Genomic DNA, 17,574 nt, shown 5'->3' on the forward strand with positions numbered 1-17,574 from the left:
TACAGGTGTGTGTTTGGAAGATATTCTTATTTTTTCTTCAGAGAAGGGGGCGGAAACTCAGCCACTGTTCCCTGCGTCAGATTGATTTCATCTTAATTTATACAGTCTTTCGTTCCCCTAAACAATTTACAAACAGCTCAAAAGGAAATAACAATGAAGAACCAAATGATAATATAAAAACAAAGGAAATCAAGAGTCCCTTGCCAAGTGACATTTTGGTGCCAAGAAAAGAGAGGATTTTAAACAAGGATTGAGCCGTTCGGGGGATTTAATGTTTAGAAGATCAGGGACAGGGGAAGCAGAGACAGGACGAGAGAGGCGTGCGCACAGATGGGGCACGGAAGCCACGGAAAGACAGGGGCAGGTGGGGAAGGGAAGGGCGATGGGATGGGAGACAGGAAGGAGCAGGAACGGAGGGGAGTCTCCACCCAGACTGGAGACATGGACGGAGCGCTGTGTTGGTACCAGAGCCGCCTTCTCCCAGGTGCAATCCCAAGTGCTTGCCAGAGCTAAACTAGTAAATAATAGCAGAGAGCGAAAGCAAGGAGAGCAGCAGGCTGCTTTGGGATGGCGATCTGCAGTGAATCCAACTGTTGATGAGGCAGAGATCCCAGGCCCTCCGGTCAGAGGTGGACCTGGCTGAGCGGAGGAGATGGGCATCTGGGGCGGGCTGGGCGGCGGGGCTCAGAGAGGCAGCTGGAGGATCCGGGCGGAAGGCCTGGGAGCCTCACCAGGAGTCTGCGAGATGGGCTGTGTGTGGAGGGCTCTGAGGAGACCAGCTGGGAGGGATGGTGTTCGGGGATTAGAAGGTTTCTGCTCGGATAGGCCTAGGCTGAGCTGCAGAGAGGACCCGTGAAGCCCCAGGCTCACTGGGGACTGCCACTGTGTCACCTCTCCAAAGTCAGTATGCAGATGGAGAGGAGACAGGAAACTTGAGGCTGACCCCCTTCCACTCACCCCTGCCCCCATCATCCCTCTCCGGGCTTCCGTTCCTAGAAGCGCTGGCAGATACCACGAAGGTCCCAGAGCACAGGATGCCCAAAGAACACTGTGGACGGGCACGTGCCCCACTCCCAGCAGCCGGATCATTTGCTAATGAGAGAACATCAGCCAAGAAAACTGCATCCCAGACGAGTGGGAACAGCAAGCAGGAGGCAGGAAGGAGCCTGGGGGCGGGTGGGAGGGTGTGAGGAATGCCGCGGAGAGCAGCGTCTGCCAGTCTGCAGGGACTGGGGTCTGCCAGGGACCAGCACACAGCCTCCTGGGAAGAAGGGCCTCTAGAGGGGGTGGGGGGCCCAGGCCTCTCTGAGGGCAACCGTGCCCTGGGAGGAAGGTGGTCCCTGGGGCCTTCGTACTGGTTAAGGTGCATTCCGCTTCCAACAAGGGAAGTCTTGTATTAAACTGCTTTATGTACCAAAAGGAAACATGTGACCTCGTGTCACAGCAAGTTGGGAGGGAGGGCAGACTCTGGACGGATGTTTTTGGAAACTCAATTTTCTTCTGTTTCTCTGTCCCCTCTGTCAAGCCTGACCTCAGGCCAGAGCCAGGCTGGCTGCTGTAGGCCCAGGCGCCATGTCCTGACACGGTAGTGCCGAGAGGAGGAGGAAGGATTCCCTCTCTTGGAGAGTTCTGAGAAGTGATCCCTCCCCGCTGGTCTCAGTTCGTGTCTCTGTGGATCAGAATTGGGCCACTGGCTCATTCCCGAATCAATGATGGTGATGATGGAAGGATTCCTGGACCCCTCAGGATCCCTTGAGAGCTGGGGCTGGATTGGCCATCCCTGCAGCACGTGGAGAGTAGAGGAGACCCGAGCACAATGGGAGCTCTGCTGGGGTGGAAGAAGGGGAGAATGGGTGCTGGGTAGGCAATCGATGGTCTCCTCCCACTGCCCCCTCTGTCCTGCCCTGTCCTGTTCTAACGACGTTTCTAAGTGGCTCTTTACTGAGAGGCTAGTGTGAGGACAGACAACCAGTCGGACCAAGGGGCAAATTGGGTGATGGCCAAACCCAGGACAAGAGAGAGGCCTGCCCACTACCTTTCCCTACTCCCAGCTCTGGCCCACGAGTCTCATGCTCCTGTCTGCTGTTGAGAAGGTCACCACATCGAGAAGACTGCCCATGTTGTCCCGGGAGGCTGGGCATGTGAATAAATCTGACAGGGTAATGACTCACCACCGGTTTCTCGAGGGGATGGAAGGACAATGTCATAGACAGAAGGAAACCAGACTGGAGAAGGGGTCCTGGGACTCCAGTCCTGGCCCTTCCTCTGTCCTGCTTGGTGACTTTGAGCAGGAGGTGAATTCTTCAAGCCTCGGTTTCATCACTGATAAAATAAGAGAGTAGGTCTCTTTGATGTCTAGGAGCCTTTCCTGTCTAATATGCCGAGATTTTGAGACTCTCTGAATGGACAGATTAGTGGCGAGACAAAGGAGAAGGTGGGACAGAAATTAGTTTACTGTATCCTTTAAATAGCCAAACAGAAGGATCTGGGGGCCAATGTCAGTGGCGGTAACCAACGCCCCCCCTCCTCGGGTCAATGTTTGTCTAAGCTGGAAAGGGAGAGTCTGTAGCATTGATCATTTCCATATGTCCTTTTGGCAAGGAAATGTGAGAGGTCCATTAATAAAGGAGCCACATGTGCTCGGGGGAAAATGAATTATGTGCAAAGGACAAGGACAGTTGTAGGCTCGCCGAGAAGCATCGAGCGCCTTGCAGGTGAGCCTGGGATCAATGAAGAAGGAGCTGAGCTGCAGAGGGGAAGGCGGTGGGGAGGAGAGAGCAGGAGGTGATGGGCGGGAGGGACTCAAGGGAGGTGGCCGTTCAGCACGGCTCAGCCTGACTGCAGAGCTTTCTACTGGTCCTGATCGCTCTGTTTAGTGCCCCTACCTGCTTGGTCTTTAGGCCACAGGGCACTTCGGGGCCAGGGGACAGAAAAGGAGGGGTGAGGGAGCTGAGAGGCCCAGCCCAGGCACAGGGGACACAGGGGCTCCTGCCTGTGTGGATGTCTTGGAGGAGAACGGGAGATGTTGAGGTCTCAGTGCTGCCACATCGTAGGAGTTGAATAAATGTGGGAAGAAGGAAAAGCAGCAGGTGGAAGGAAGAAAAGAAGGAGCCAGAGAAGGATGGAGAGGGGAAGAAGGAGGAAGAAGGCAGTTTCGCAATGCAAGTGAATGCGGATCAGGGCAGGGAAGCTCTCTGGGCTGTTCTGACTTTTAGAAAGATGTGACTTTTAGAAAGATGATCCGAAGTCACACACACCCCCCCACCCCCTAGCCAGCACCTGCTTCCCAGGCTGACACCTGCCCGCACCCAGGGGGTACACAGTTGCCAGAACACGTTACAGACCCGCGAGCCAGGGGCCTGCCTCTCCTTTACGGGGAGCCGTTGTTCTCTCCAGGCTTCCAGCGTGCTCAGGATTGCTCAGCACATGCGTGAGGGCTGGGATCTAGACTCTGGGTGTAGTCCTCCCGGTGTCGAGCTTTCCCCTGCGTTCCCGTCTCAAGATGCTTACACTCTGTCTTGAGAGCTTGAAAAAAATCCCAGAGGTCACCAGATGGTCTCCCTGCCTCCAGCCTTGGAGGGGTCAGACTCCCAGCGCCTGGCCAGGGAGGAGGAGGTTCTAAGAAGTGACAGATCCCGACGTGACTGTCCCCACAGGGTCTCCCCCTCAGGGCTCCTGTTCAGTTTGTCCCTATTGTCATTTACACTCCGTGGGTTTTTCTTGTTGGGGACTATATGTGAACAGCTGAGTGTCGTTGTCCAGGGCAGGCATCTTCTGGTTTTTGGCCCTTACCCAAAGCGGCAAACATCGGGTTAATACGTGGGGCAGGGCTTTGGCTGAGTCTCCGTGGGCAGATTTCACTCAAAACTTAATTCAGTTCTAGAAATATGTCTTGGGGGGCCTACCACATGCTGGGTCCCGGTGCTAGATGCTAGGTGGGGTATAGAGATGATGGCCCTACCTGTTCCTGCCTGAAGAGCTTGCAGTTAGACTAGGGAGAAGAAAATTTGAACAAGCTGCCTGGGCTTCTACCCCGGGCTCTGACTCCGTCTGCAGAATCATCCCTGCCTGCATTGCTGGTTTCTTGCTTCTTCCCTCCCACATGCCCCCCCAAGTGTGTCCCACACTTTGCGCCCCTTTGCATGTCCAGTTCCACCTCTGGAGGCCCTTTTCCTCTCCCCCAGCTGCTCCCCTTCCCGGATCCAATGATGTCTCCACCAAAATCCTTCAGTGCTCAGTTCCCACGCTGTGTCCTCCAAGAAACGTTTTCTTGATCACGCAACATGGTCTTCCTCTTTGGGCCCCGCCCGGCCCCGACCTTTGTGTGTCCGCTCACTCAGTTTCACGTTACCCTTGTTTGGGTCCTGTCCCCCCGTACACCCTCTCCTATCCACGGCAGCCTCTTGCAGGAATAGAGTCTTGCTCAGTTTGGGCTTTGCGTTTACCAAGTGCTTTGTAAGTACCCATCACACTGAGTAGTACAGAGCAGTAGACCGATAGTAGGAATATCCAGGGAGATGCCATATCCTGGGGTCTTCTAGGAGTAGGTGACCTTTGGCTGAGCATCGTGCAATGGGCAGATCTGAACGTAGTGTCCAGGTTTCTTTCCTCTTCCCGAGATAGGTAGCCCCATCTCCTTCTTGGGGATTTCGTACAGCAACGGGATTTGATACCTCCTTGGAGCAAAGAAAGAAAAAGATATCCTTGAAAGCGCTTGGGGCTCCAAGGGACAGCTGGGTGGTCCAATCCCAGAGAAGCCTTCGCCACCCCTGCCTGCCTCAGGCAAACACCTGAACGCTTTGGGGAAGTGGAGCTGTCCCAGAGCCAGGCAGTGGCCCCGAGCAACAAACAAGTGCCCTTATTTCTTCTTTGTTTCTCTTTTCTCTCGTCCCCCTCCCTTCTTTTCTTCCTCCTCTCCCTTCCCTTCCCCATCCCCTTCACACCCATCCCTCATTCTCCCTGGGCCCCCCCGCCACTGCCCTCCTGCCTGCCGTCCGCCCCCTCCCAGCTGTCCTCGGCCCTGCTGTTTGACGCTGTCTACGCCGTGGTCACTGCCGTGCAGGAGCTCAACCGCAGCCAGGAGATCGGCGTGAAGCCTCTGTCCTGCGGCTCGGCCCAGATCTGGCAGCACGGCACCAGCCTCATGAACTACCTGCGTATGGTGAGGGGCCGCTGGGGCCCCGCAGTGGGGGTGGGATGCTCCGCTCGCCACCCTGCGCCTCCAGTCGTCCTCGGAATATCCCAGCTCCGGATAAAACAGCCATCCGCGGTGACACCATTCCCTGCACCGTGGGCCACCGTTGTTCCCTGATCCCTGACGCCCCACTTAGGAGGCATAGTCTGGAGCTGGCTTTCCTGGCCGTGTCTCTAGCTGTGTCTCTCCTAGGGGGATGGACATGGATCTCTAGCCCACCAAGAAGACCTCTCCTGTCAGAGAAGCCTGGTGCAGAGTGGGTTTTGCATTTAGAGTCAGGGGTTTCCTGACTCCCTGCAGACCCAAAGGTGGGTGAGCAGCTGCCCAAAGAGGATAGATTCTGTTAACAGCAAGCACCCTGGGGAGGAACACAGGAGAACTGGAGTGCAGGCCGCCATCTTGGCACTGTGTTGGTTTATGTGCGGTCCTTGGGTGTGGGGCATCCTTCTTTGACTCCAGCCCCAGCCAAGTCTGAATTCATTCCAGAAACATCGCATTTGTAGTCACAAGATCCTATGGTTGAGAGACAGGAGAATGGACCTTGATGGTCTGCTTTCTTTCAGGCATCCTTAAATAGCCCGTGTGTGGAATGCTTAGAGCCAAGTGGAACACGGGCCCTATTTTGTGCTGTAACTCACTCTCTCTTGGACAGGTAGAATTGGAAGGTCTCACCGGCCACATTGAATTCAACAGCAAAGGCCAGAGGTCCAACTATGCCTTGAAAATCTTACAGTTCACCAGGAATGGTTTTCGGCAGGTAAGTCTGGCTCCACAGCCATGATGGCCCATCCTTCCTCATTGTTCCCTTCTGCGTCCCCAACCCTCCCATCCCATATCTCCTTGGCACCCAGAATGGCCCCTGCTCTCAGTTATTGCCAGGAGCTACAGGTTGCCTCCTATGCATGGCTCCCGGCATGTGCCAGCCTCCCCCACTTCTGGCCACCAAATCAGCTAGTGTGGGTCAGGGACTGCAGCCCCAGCAGAATACCAAGAAGGAGGTCATCATGCTCTGTAGGGGAAGGAGGGCAAGAGGGTATCACATAAAGAAGAAATTCCCAGGCCATGCCCACCATTTTGAATTATTCTACTCCCTGAGTTTCACTCTAACGCTGGAACCAGCATCAGACTCCCAAAAGCGCGCAGGGAAGGAACCAACTGGGTCCCTTTGGTGTTGGAGTGGACGGGCAGCTCCCTCCTGCTGGCTCTTTCCTGACTGACCCACGCTCACCCCATGCTGGTCACAGACCTCCCTTCCTGTCTGGTACCTATCTTCTCCTATCAGCTCTGGATAGCTCGGTCCTCTGAAGCTCCTTTTCAACCCCCCACTGCTCCCTCCTTTTTCCACGAGCTCATTCTCCCTCTGTCCGGTCCTCTCACATCAGCGGAGACAGGGATCCGGACAGCCCCTCCAGGTGCCTCCCTGAAGGTCTCCCAACTGCCCCGTCATCTAGATAATCAACCCCCTATTCTTTTTTTTTTTTTCTTTTTTTTTTTTAAAGATTTTATTTATTTATTTGACAGAGAGAAATCACAAGTAGGCAGAGAGGCAGGCAGAGAGAGAGGAGGAAGCAGGCTCCCTGCTGAGCAGAAAGCCCGATGCGGGGCTCGAACCCAGGACCTGGGATCATGACCTGAGCCGAAGGCAGGGGCTTAACCCACTGAGCCACCCAGGTGCCCCTCAACCCCCTATTCTTAAGCTAGCCCTCCTCCAGCCTTAGAAAAGCCAGAGAAATCGGAACTGATGAACTAATTATAGCAGGAACCAGTCGCACTGGAGGGCTTCCGGCTATCAGAGTAGCTGAGCACAGGAATGTGGCCCGGAAGGGGCTACAGTCACCTTTCCTCAAGGTTATCCAGATTCTTTGCCCTCCTCCACCTCCTCTTCCCCTTCCTTTCCTCTTCCTCCATCATCATCATCATCATCATCATCATCACAGAGCAGCTTAGCGCTTCCTAAGCTCTTACCACCAGCCATAAACCATATTGGTTGTGTCCTATGTGTTTTCTCATTTAACCTTACAGACTAGGTGCTTTCCATTTATTTTCATTTTATTTGTTTGTCATCTGCGCATAGAGACAGTTAATCTGGATACCATCTATTTCCTTTTCTTGTCCGGCTCAGTGGCTAGAACATCAGCGTTCAATATTGATAAGTTGTTTCTGATCTTAGGGGGAACACTCTGGCCTTCCACCATTAAATGTGCTGCTGGCCCTGGTGCTCTGTAGATGTTCTTTATCAAGTTGAGGGCGTTCCCTTCTCTTTCTCACTTCCTGAGGATTTTTGCCATGAACATGGGGGTTAAATTCTGTCAAGTGCTCTGTCTGGGTCAACAGGTAGAATCATATTACTTTTCTTCTTTAGCATGATCATATGGTGGATTATATTAATTGGTTTTCAAATGTTTAACCAGTGTCACACCCCTGGAATAAATCCCACTCGGACAGAGTGTATAATCTATAGGCATTGTTGGATTTGGTTTGCTAATATTTTGTTGAGGATTTAACATCTATGTTCTGGGCAGTTACTGCCTTGGGCTTGAAGGGTTTTTTACTTAATTTTTTTATTCCTTTTGTCTGCTTTAGGTATCAGGGCTCTGGCTTCACAAAATGAATAAAGAAGTGTTCTCTTTCTCTTCTGTGTTCTGGAATAAGTTGTATACAACTGCCATTAATTCTTCTCTAAATGTTTGGTGACACACTCCAGGGAAGCCATCTGGGCCTGGAGATTTGTTTTTCGGGAACCTTTAAATTACAAATTCAATTTCTGAAATGGTTATAGGACTATGCAGGTTATTTGTTCCATCTTAGTTAGGGTTTGTTCTTCTTAGTTGGTAGTCGGTGATAGGTACTTTTTTTTAATGCCTATTTTATAAGTGAGGAAAGGAATGCTCATAGAGGCGGCCGGACCTGGCCTTGAACAGTTAGCATGGTAGCTGGTTTTGAACCCAAACATCTCTGATTCTGAAGCTCGCCTTCTTAACCGTTATGACAGACAAATCATGCCTCAACATCACCTCGGTAATTTCTTCAAAACACAGGTTTTTAGACTCCACTGTACAAGGGTCCCATTGGATAGACCTCGGGTAGGGTCCAGGAACTGATGTGGTCACTGAGCACGCAGGGGGAGCCCAACGAAACCCTAGACTACACTGATGAGTCCTGGCCACACCCATGTCCTGTCACTCTGTCCCCGTGTCTGAGGGGCTCCGGTTCAGCCCTTCCTTCTGGAAGGACAGTGATTATGCTAGGCCACGACACCATGTTACCTTTCTTGGAAAACAACAAGATAAAAGGAGAGAGTCCAAGGTTAGGTAGATAGCCAGAAAACGCTGGGCTAGAGTATCACCGAATGGTCATCTCATTTCTCTAACCAACCGATGAGCACGTGCTCAGTATGAGTGCGAGTTCTGGCTTCCCCGACTGAACATTTACGCAGAAGAAGCAAGTCCTTACAAGTGTGGATTTGACCCTCAAGGGTCAGCACACCTCCCTTTTTCTATGCGATTTTCCCTAGTAGCTGTAACATTTCCACTCTTTGATGTAGAAATGACACCGCTTCCTTCTGTCAGGTACTGTGCTGGGCTCTGAAGAAAGCAAGCTATAGAAGGCACAGTCCCTGGCCCTGAGAGAGCTCACAGTCAGGGGACACGGGAAAATAATAAGTGCAGTTTGGGGGTAGGAAGCTCAGATCATGCCCTTGGGCTCCTAATTACCTGAACAAAGGAAGCCTCCAGCCTGTAGGGAAATTGCCAGGCGGACTTCTGGGAGCCCCAGTATGCTCAGGGGCTGCAAAATGAAGAACGTTCATTCCTGTGTTCAGTAAATACCTGTTGTGCCCACTATGGTCCTGACTTTTGTCTAAGCACAGGCTTTAAAGAATGGGCAAAGTGTCTGCTTTCCTGGGGCCTATATTATAGTATGAGACAAACAATGGCAAACATATCCATACATAATACAGTGTCAGTACTGATCAGTGCTATAGGAAAAATTAGAAAGGGTAAGGAAATGAAGCACATGGGGATAATCATGGGGAAGACGTAGTTAGGAGAACATAACGCTCATGCCCAGCCCCAGACGCACTCCACAGAAGGTTCAGTCCCAGGCTCTGAACATCTCCCCATTGGACTTCACGCCTGCGTTCAGAGCGCTGCCCTGAAGGTGCCTCCTTCCAGCCCCCTCCCACCAGGCAACACCTGCAGTGGCAGAGTTGGTTGGAGGCTCTGACCCCATCTTCTGCTTGAATGACAGCTGATTAGGCTCAAAGTACCTCTTTCCTTTAACTCTGCTTATCCAGTAGGTACTACTCAGGCTGGGAAGAAATAGCATTGCCAGCATCCAGGACCCAGCTCAGCCCAGCCCAGCCCAGCCCAGGGCAGTCCAGTATAGCCCAGCCCAGCTCAGCCCAGTATAGCCCAGCCCAGCTCAGCCCAGCCTAGCCCAGCTCAGCCCAGCTCAGCTCACCTCACCTCAGCCCAGCCCATCAGGGGATTCTGGTCTGCGGCGTCCTGAACCACAGCTATTGGTCCTTTTTCAGCTGCATACAAGGTTGGTGTAGGTAGGGTGTCTCCAAGCCAGACATGCAGAGGAATGGCCCAAGTGCTTGCCGTAATCGTATATTCCCAGGCTCCACAGCTGTAAATTCTGAGTCAGTAAAATGGGGTGCCTTGCGTAGGTCTGCATATTCTTGTCTGGCACCCAGAGAGCCAATTACAGTACAGGGAGGCCATAGGCTGTGTTTTGACAAATAGTGCCCTCTGTGCATAGAATTTCCTCTTGACCTCCCCATAGCCCACCTCCATCTTTCTGAGCCCAGGAGTCCATCAAAGACGAAGGCATTTCTGGTCTTCAGCTACCCTAAGGGACACACATTTTTCTAAGTTTTTATTTTAATACCAATTAGTTAACATGCAATGTGATATTAGTTTCAGGTGTACAAATAGTGACTCAGCACGTCCCTCTGTCATCTGGGGCTCATCAAGACCAGTGCCCTCCTTCGTCCCCATCACCTATTCACCCCTCCCCCCACCCCACCCCTTTCTGGTGACCAGCAGTTTGCTCTCTGTAGTTAAGAGTCTGTTTCTTGGTTTGCCCCCCATTGTCTCTTTTTTTCCCCCCTTGGCTTGTTTGTTTTGTTCCCTAAATTCCACATATGCCTGAGGTCATACGGTATTTGTTTTTCTCTGACTGATTTCACTTAGCGTAATACTCTCCAGATCCATCCATGTCATTGCAAATGGCAGGCTTTCATTCTTTTTTATGGCTGAGTAATATTCTTTATTATCACATCTTTTTTATCCATTCGTCATTGGATGGACACTTGGGCTGCTTCCATAAGCTGGCTATTGCAGATAATGCTGCTATAAACATCGGGGTCCATGTCTCCCTCTGAATTAATGTATTTGTGTCCTTTGGGTAAATACCCAGTAGTGCGATAATTGGATCGTAGGGTAGCTCTATTTTTAACTTTTTAAGGAAGCTTCATACTGTTTTCCAGAGTGGCTGCACCAGTTTGCATTCCCACCAACAGTGCACGAGGGTTCCTTTTTCTCCAGGGACACTCATTCTTGATTGGATTTATAAAGTGGATTGCGGTAATCCCCTTTATTACCCATTTTTCTTCAACAGATCTGGTGACTGTCCTGCTACTTCCCTGTCTCGCTCAGGCTCTGTGAATACCCATGAATACCGTGCAAGTTGTATCATGGGCACAGACAGAGCTCTGCAGCTCTGGTCCCCAGGTCCCATCTCAATCACCAGCCCAATCTTTGCCTCTTGATAGGTGTCCTTCCCCTGATTATTATAGGATGAAGAAATGGTTTGGGGAGTGATAATTACTTGGGCTTCTTTTCCAGGGTGGGAGGAAAGTCAGTAGCTCTGCTTGAATATTCTTCCAATGCCATCCAAGGTTGTGCTGGCCCGGGAAGGGGGAGCAACCAGAAACAGAGGCAGTAACATCTCTTGAGTACCTGTTGTGGATCAGACACCACATGGGCCCTTGGCACAGATCCCGTCTGACATGGGGAGCTGCCCTTGAAGGTGGATAAACCCCCACATCACACATAAGGAAATTGATGCTCCAGGAAGATAAGGAACTTGACCCAAGTTTGCTATTAGCAAAGACTTTGGGCAGAGCTAAAATTCACCCTCAGGCTTGTCCAATTCCAAAGCCCATGCTCTTGGACCTCCTGCTCTTGGCTTTTGCTCACTTTCTTGGAATCCCTGAGCTCCCAAATCAAAACACTTTACTCAGGTCTATTGCTTTGCTGTCACCTGCCCCCCATGACCTGCTGGGCTGGGCTTTCTTTAGTAATGGTGTCTTCTCCTTCAGATTTGGTTTTGTTCTTTCTCTTCCCGTCTGGGCGAGTGGCTATTAAGAGCTGGTTTTGATTATTTAGAAAGCACCACACAGGGACCCAGTGGGTTGTAATTGGTAAAATGTCTGAACCAAATTGCCATATTCCCTGCTGGTGGCTGATTAAGGGATTATTACCATTTTAAAAATAGTCTTTCAGAATTGAGGGTTATTTTTTACCATTAAAAGAATTACTATTTTGATTCTGTTTGGAGAGGGTTTTCCATCTTGGAATTCTGTGGAGCTCCCATTGGAGACTGTTTTGGGGGAAATGTTCCCTAGAGTGTCCCATAAGTGGTATTTCTGAAGCTGGACCGTCTCCCAGTTGCTTATTTATGGGCCCAGAGGTCAATGGTATTGCTTCAGGGTTCCCCAAGGCCATCCTCTTGTTCCGCCTATGTGAGCTCTCCCTTCTCCAGCCCATATTCTCCCTTTCCGTTCCCCAGAAGTTGTCCTGGATCGCACTGGAATAGTATAATCTCCCTTCTTCATTCTGGATAAATCAGATTCTTTTTTTCATAAAGTTTTTTTTTTTAAAGATTTTATTTATTCATTTGACAGACAGAGATCACAATTAGGCCGAGAGGCAGGCAGAGAGAGAGGAAGGGAAGCAGGCTCCCTGCTGAGCAGAGAACCCCACACGGGGCTCCATCGCAGGACCCTGGGATCATGACCCGAGCCGAAGGCAGAGGCTTTAACCCAGTGAGCCACCCAGGCGCCCCGATAAATCAGATTCTGAAGAAACAAGGAGAACAAAGAAAGAAGCAGAGCATGAGAGGGCCCTTAATTTCCTTCATTTAACTTAGTCTAAAGATCAGAGATTCTGAGCAGCCCCCAAGTTACTTTCTTAGGGCTGTAGTAGGATGAGCACACCTTTCATCTGAGGATCGGAAAGGGCTTTAATAGGCTCTAAGTAAGCCTTTGGGAGAAGGAGGGCTGAGGCATGGAGGCCTGACATCCCTCGCTAAAGATGCAGATCTCACTTTTCCTATTGGATCCCTGTGCGTCACAATGGGGATACCTCAGTTTTCTTCCCGTGTGAAGGTGGTAACTCCTCAGCATTTGGCCTTGTTAAACCCGAGGATTAATGAAACTAGATTTGCATGGTACTCTCTTCTGCTTTCCTGTGGCTAGGTAGAATGTTGGCTGTGCTGACATAATGAGATAATAAGTAGGTCTCCTCCGTGATGCCCCATGCAGAGTGGTGTATGTAGATATTTAAAATTTCCCATCTTGTATCAGCCATACATAAAGGCTACTCTCTCCATCTTGCAGGCAAAGAAACTGAGGCAGAGAGAGATAAAGTAATGTGTCCACCTCCACACAGCTAGTAAGTTCCAGGCTTACCTGAGTCCAGGCCAGGCTATCTTCAAAGTCCATGGTCTTTCGACTCTGCATCTGGGCCCCAGGACGCGTTGGGAGAGACCTCGGAGGCCTCTAGTCTAAGCTTCCATCCCAGTGCAAGAATGTTTTTCATAATGTCCCCGAGAGAAGCGGCCACCCAGCCTCTCCTTGAGCCTTCCCCGGGCTGGGGAGTTCACTACCTCTCAAAGGATATATTCCCAGATCTTTCAGGCAAAGGGTCAAAATCTGCCTCCTCATTCTGCCTTCTGAAGCAGCTGCAATGGCCCACTTTGTGTTCTTTTTACGAACTCTTCAAATATTTGAAAATAGTTTGATTTTTCTTCATTTATTCACTTCTTCCTGAAATTTCACATAACACTGTTGGAGCACCTTCTCTGTGTCCAGGGTGGGGAATGCAATATACATGAGTCATGGTCCCTTCAGGAGCTCATAATCTTTGGGGAAGGGCAAAAATTGTAGTCAATGATTACCCTAATGAGCCTCTGATATCTTTCCTTCCGCCAACAGCAGCCCATAGCTGTTCCCAATATAACATGGCCCCCAGACCTCACACCTTTGATGCTTTTGGGTTTGTTTAGGTCTCCATTGAAACACAAAGCCCAAATTGAGGACCACACTCCAGATGGGGTAAAATGGGATCGGGCTGAGAGCACTGGCTCTCAAATGCTAAATTTCCATTCACCACATTAGCTTGCGTACTGGAATTAGCATCCGAATCTTTGATTCATTCAGAACTCTGGACGTTGGGGTCAATTACTTGTTCTACTTGCACCCTTGCCCCCAAACTATGCAAGGTTATTTTCACGTGAACTTTTCACAGAAACCATCTCTGAGCCAACCCTCCCTTAGACCACTTGTGTACTTAAGTCTGTTCCCATGGAGATGGAGAGATACGCAGATCTGGCCAAGAGTGGGCGAAGAAAAAGCCTTGAGAACTGATGGCCATGTTTCTTTTTCCAAAGCTGATATAAACTCAGCTTTTCAAAGGGCTGGTTCTCTGGAATGACTTGAGTGTAGTTCTAACGAGGCAGGGGGACGAGCCAGATGGCTTTTGTGAGTCACCCTCGCCAACCAAGAACTCAGGGGTCCCATGTCCTCCAGAAGGTTCAGAGAATCCAGCTCCAACTTCCTGAGTTCCTGCGGGTCCCACCAGTTGCTGGGAGGACAGCCTGCCTCTCTCGAATTTCCTCTCCTGCCGCCTTCCTCGACAAGCCCGCACACAGGCACGCCGGCCCCCCGTGGGGGAAGTCTGGGATTGGGCAGTGTTTGTGGTGGTAGAACTTGCTTTAGCAGCACCCCCGAGCCGTGTGAAGGAAGCCAGCTACATTTCTCGCCGTGGCTCTCTGTGGCCGGGGACATCAGCAAACAAATTCTGTTGCATTGACGGCGATCTTAACAGAACTGTTGGTAGGATCCCCTCCTGTCCCCACCTCCAGACCCTTTTCCCCACTTCAAAAGCAAACAAACATAGAACAACAGAAAACTCTAGAAAGACCCTGTCACATGAGAGTCTGTGCTGCCATTGCCTGCAGGTGGCATTGGGGGAGCAGTGAAGAGGGGGTCTCCCCTCCGTGGAGAAGCCCTGCCCGGCCTCTGTGCCCTTTGGCCCAGCCCCTCCCATCATGAGCCTCTGTGACAGCGCTGGTCCATGTGCTAACGAGAACAGCCATTAAGGCTCAGACAGGTTCCCGGGTGGAGTGGGGGACGCTGCTCTGAGAGTGTCCTGATTGCTGCTGTCTAATACATTTTCAATTTGAGGAAGGAGTTTACCATAAATATGCAGATCCTTTGAAGCTGCCTTTGCGGAGCCTGGCTCAGAGCGCCGGAGCGGGGGTTTGATTGCTGGAAATCAGCAGCCTCGAGTGCCAGCTCACTGGCTGGGGGACAGAGCTGACAAGGATGGGCTGGCTGGGGAGGCTGCTCGGTGGGCCATTCCCCATGAGCCAGCAAACCAGTGAGCACTTTGCCTTTAATGAAGAAATTCTGGGATGGCAGGCAGTTCTCTGGGAGAGGATGGGGGCTGCTTTGAAGGTTACTGAGAAGTCATTTGCGTCTTCCTTTTAATTAAGGAGCCGGGAGAAGGGGAATTGGTCTGAGGTTTGAAATAGCTGATGTCTCCTCAAATGTCATAGATTCTTAGAGCCGGAGGAGCCCTGAAGGGACAACGGGTCTAGGTCTCCCTCCGGAGAACGTGGATAGGCGTGTGTCACTCCAGGGCCTAAGACCCCTCGTGGCCCCATTTGCTCCCAGAATGAAATGGCAGCTCCCCAGTGAAGCCATCATACACCGGGCCCTGCTTACCTTCAAGCCTCCTCCGGTGCCGTGGGGCTTGGACGCTCTGCCTCTGCTGTGGGTTTTCTGACCCTCATCCTTGAGAGCAAAGCCAGCCCTGCCCTTCCAAGAGTGGGACTCAGCACAGGCCTGCAGAAAGCAATGCACCAGCAAAGAAGGGACTGGGGTGTGTGCAGAGCCAGATGCCAGGGCCTGGGGAGTGTGCAGGGAGCACCCCAGACCTGTGACTCCAGCCCTGAGGAGCTCACATCCAGCAGGGATGCCGGAGCCCTGGGGACCTAGGAGTTTGTTGTGATGGCTCTCTAAAAGCTACCTTTCCCCAGTTTGTTCAAAGAGAGGGTTCCTATGACAAGCCTCTGTGTTGGCAACTGAAATTTGAAGCTGTGAAATGGGAGGTGCCCCGAATCACCATACACATCTTTCCCTTCCCCCAGAGCAGTACCGTCTGTAAGTGAATTAACGTGCTTTTCCATCCCTCCTCCCAGGAGGGCATCTGGCTTTCCTGGCCACCCCCCAGATGACAGACAGCCGAGGGGCAGATGAGCTGGCTTTGGACGGGTGTGGCCTGAAGGACCCTCTCTCCTCCTGTCTCCCCGGCCCTCTTGCATCTGGTTCTTTCTCCCAAACCACTGGCACTTCCTACTTATCAGCTTTGATGGGAAATTCACCGACTGCAGAAGCTTATTCACACATCAGCCGGCAAACAAATTAGAGCTACTTACATTTTCCAAATGGGGGGCTGCTTTTGGGCAGAGGAGCGGGGTTGCAAAGTGCTGCATTTTAAATATATTTCTTGTAATATGCCCCATCACGCATCCTGCCGGAGCCCAGCCTGGGGAAGTTTGCCAGTGCAGAGTGACTCTTCTCCGCGCCTCTTCAGCCAGCTCATGCCTGGGAGAGCTGGAAGAGGCCGAGCTGCTAATTTGGTCTCATGAAGCAGCCCACGTCATCAGCTCTGCTGAGAGGTGGGCACGCCACCGACCAGAGGTGTGGGCAGTTGAGGGCAGGTAGGCCGGCTGGGGGGTGAGCCCAGGGAGGCGAGGGGGAGCTGTGTGCAGCGACCCTAGCGTTCTATTCCTCTGTGTCCCCCCGCTCCTCCCAGTAAAATAGGGCTGATGGTCTTAATGATACCTGCTTTATGGACTTTATAAAATGATCGTGAGCACAAAATGAAAGGCCGTTTGTAGATGTGCTTGGAGGATTCTGCCGTACTGTGCAGAATTGAGTCCTGCCCTCTCTCTCCTGGAGAGGCCTGTGTGTGTATTTCTCTGTCTTCGTGCACAGCGTTCCTGGAGTCTTGCTTGTAGCCTGGCTCGGGGCAGAAACAAGGACAACGCAGGGCTGAGCCATGTGTTTACGTCACCCCTGCTCCGAGTCCAGAGCGCTGCGGGAATGCCACGAAGGCCAGCCCGTGCTTGGGGAGCTCAGTTCTGCCTCCCAGGCCCTCCCTGCTGCAGGAGGGGCTCCCCGTGGCCTTCCCCTCCCCTACTTCTCTCCTTCTCCATCCCTAACCTCTGTCCTCTGTCTGGTTCTTCATGTGGCAGCTTCCCACATGCCGCTTGGCTCTGGGTGGGGTGAAGATAAGCCCAGAAGTCACGGCTCCCTTCCTGGGAGAATCGATAGAACTTTCTAGGGCCTACCTGATGTAGCACTGCCCCGACGAGAGCTGCCGATGCCCCCAAACTAAAAACTCCTCCATCTGCCCAGAGTCCCAGCCACACGCAACCTCCCTGCGGCCCCGCATCCCAGTGGGGGCAGCGATGGGCCCTTCTCAGGCCTTCCCTGTGAGCTTAGCATCCAGCAGACTCTTGAAAGACAGGGAGCAGCCAGGCTCCTCCAGGCCCAGACACTTCATTAGAACCATTAGTTCAATTGGCATCTGCCGCTCAGAGCTCAAAGTTGTGTGTTATTAGTACAACTGCTTTCCCAAGATACTTCTCCACCTGGCGAGTTTAACAAATGAAGCCAGGAGCTCTCCCTGCCCCGACCGTGGCATGTTCATTGGCAGTAATTTCCTTGGAAGATGAAAAATATGAGGCATGCCTGAGCGCTCTGATGAATTCTCTCCTTAGCAGCTAATTTGAAATCCCTACTAGCTTCTGGGAGGCGGGAGAGGGATGTGCAGCTGGGTTTTCCTGTTTCCAGGCTCTCCTGCACACTTGGCCCGTGCCAGTGTGAGCCGGACCGACGTTGGTCCACCCCCCGCCCCCAGGGGCTCAGAAGAGAGTCTGTGAGATTGTTGATCACACCAGTGAGAGGGAGGGAGTGATGTAAATAAAGGAAATTATTCAACTTATAAAGTACTTCTGTCCAAAAAGAGAAGCAGAAACACAAAAAGGAAAAGTCATCTGAGCCCCCTCGCTGCCCTGTG

At 51.8% G+C, this 17,574-nt stretch overlaps 1 protein-coding gene across 2 annotated transcripts in view; it reads left to right on the forward strand.

Annotated features, from left to right (window-relative positions):
- The window catches only part of GRIK4 (glutamate ionotropic receptor kainate type subunit 4), a 422,274-nt gene that overhangs the window by 314,230 nt on the left and 90,470 nt on the right, over window positions 1-17,574 (forward strand). For both annotated transcript variants that reach the window (XM_047693414.1, XM_047693415.1), the window contains exons 10-11: window positions 5,009-5,161; window positions 5,847-5,951. In XM_047693414.1, the coding sequence (XP_047549370.1) occupies window positions 5,009-5,161; window positions 5,847-5,951 (258 nt within the window). The remainder of the gene's footprint in view (window positions 1-5,008; window positions 5,162-5,846; window positions 5,952-17,574) is intronic.

Source organism: Lutra lutra, chromosome 10, assembly GCF_902655055.1.
Source record: "Lutra lutra chromosome 10, mLutLut1.2, whole genome shotgun sequence".
NCBI classification, from domain to species: domain Eukaryota; kingdom Metazoa; phylum Chordata; class Mammalia; order Carnivora; family Mustelidae; genus Lutra; species Lutra lutra.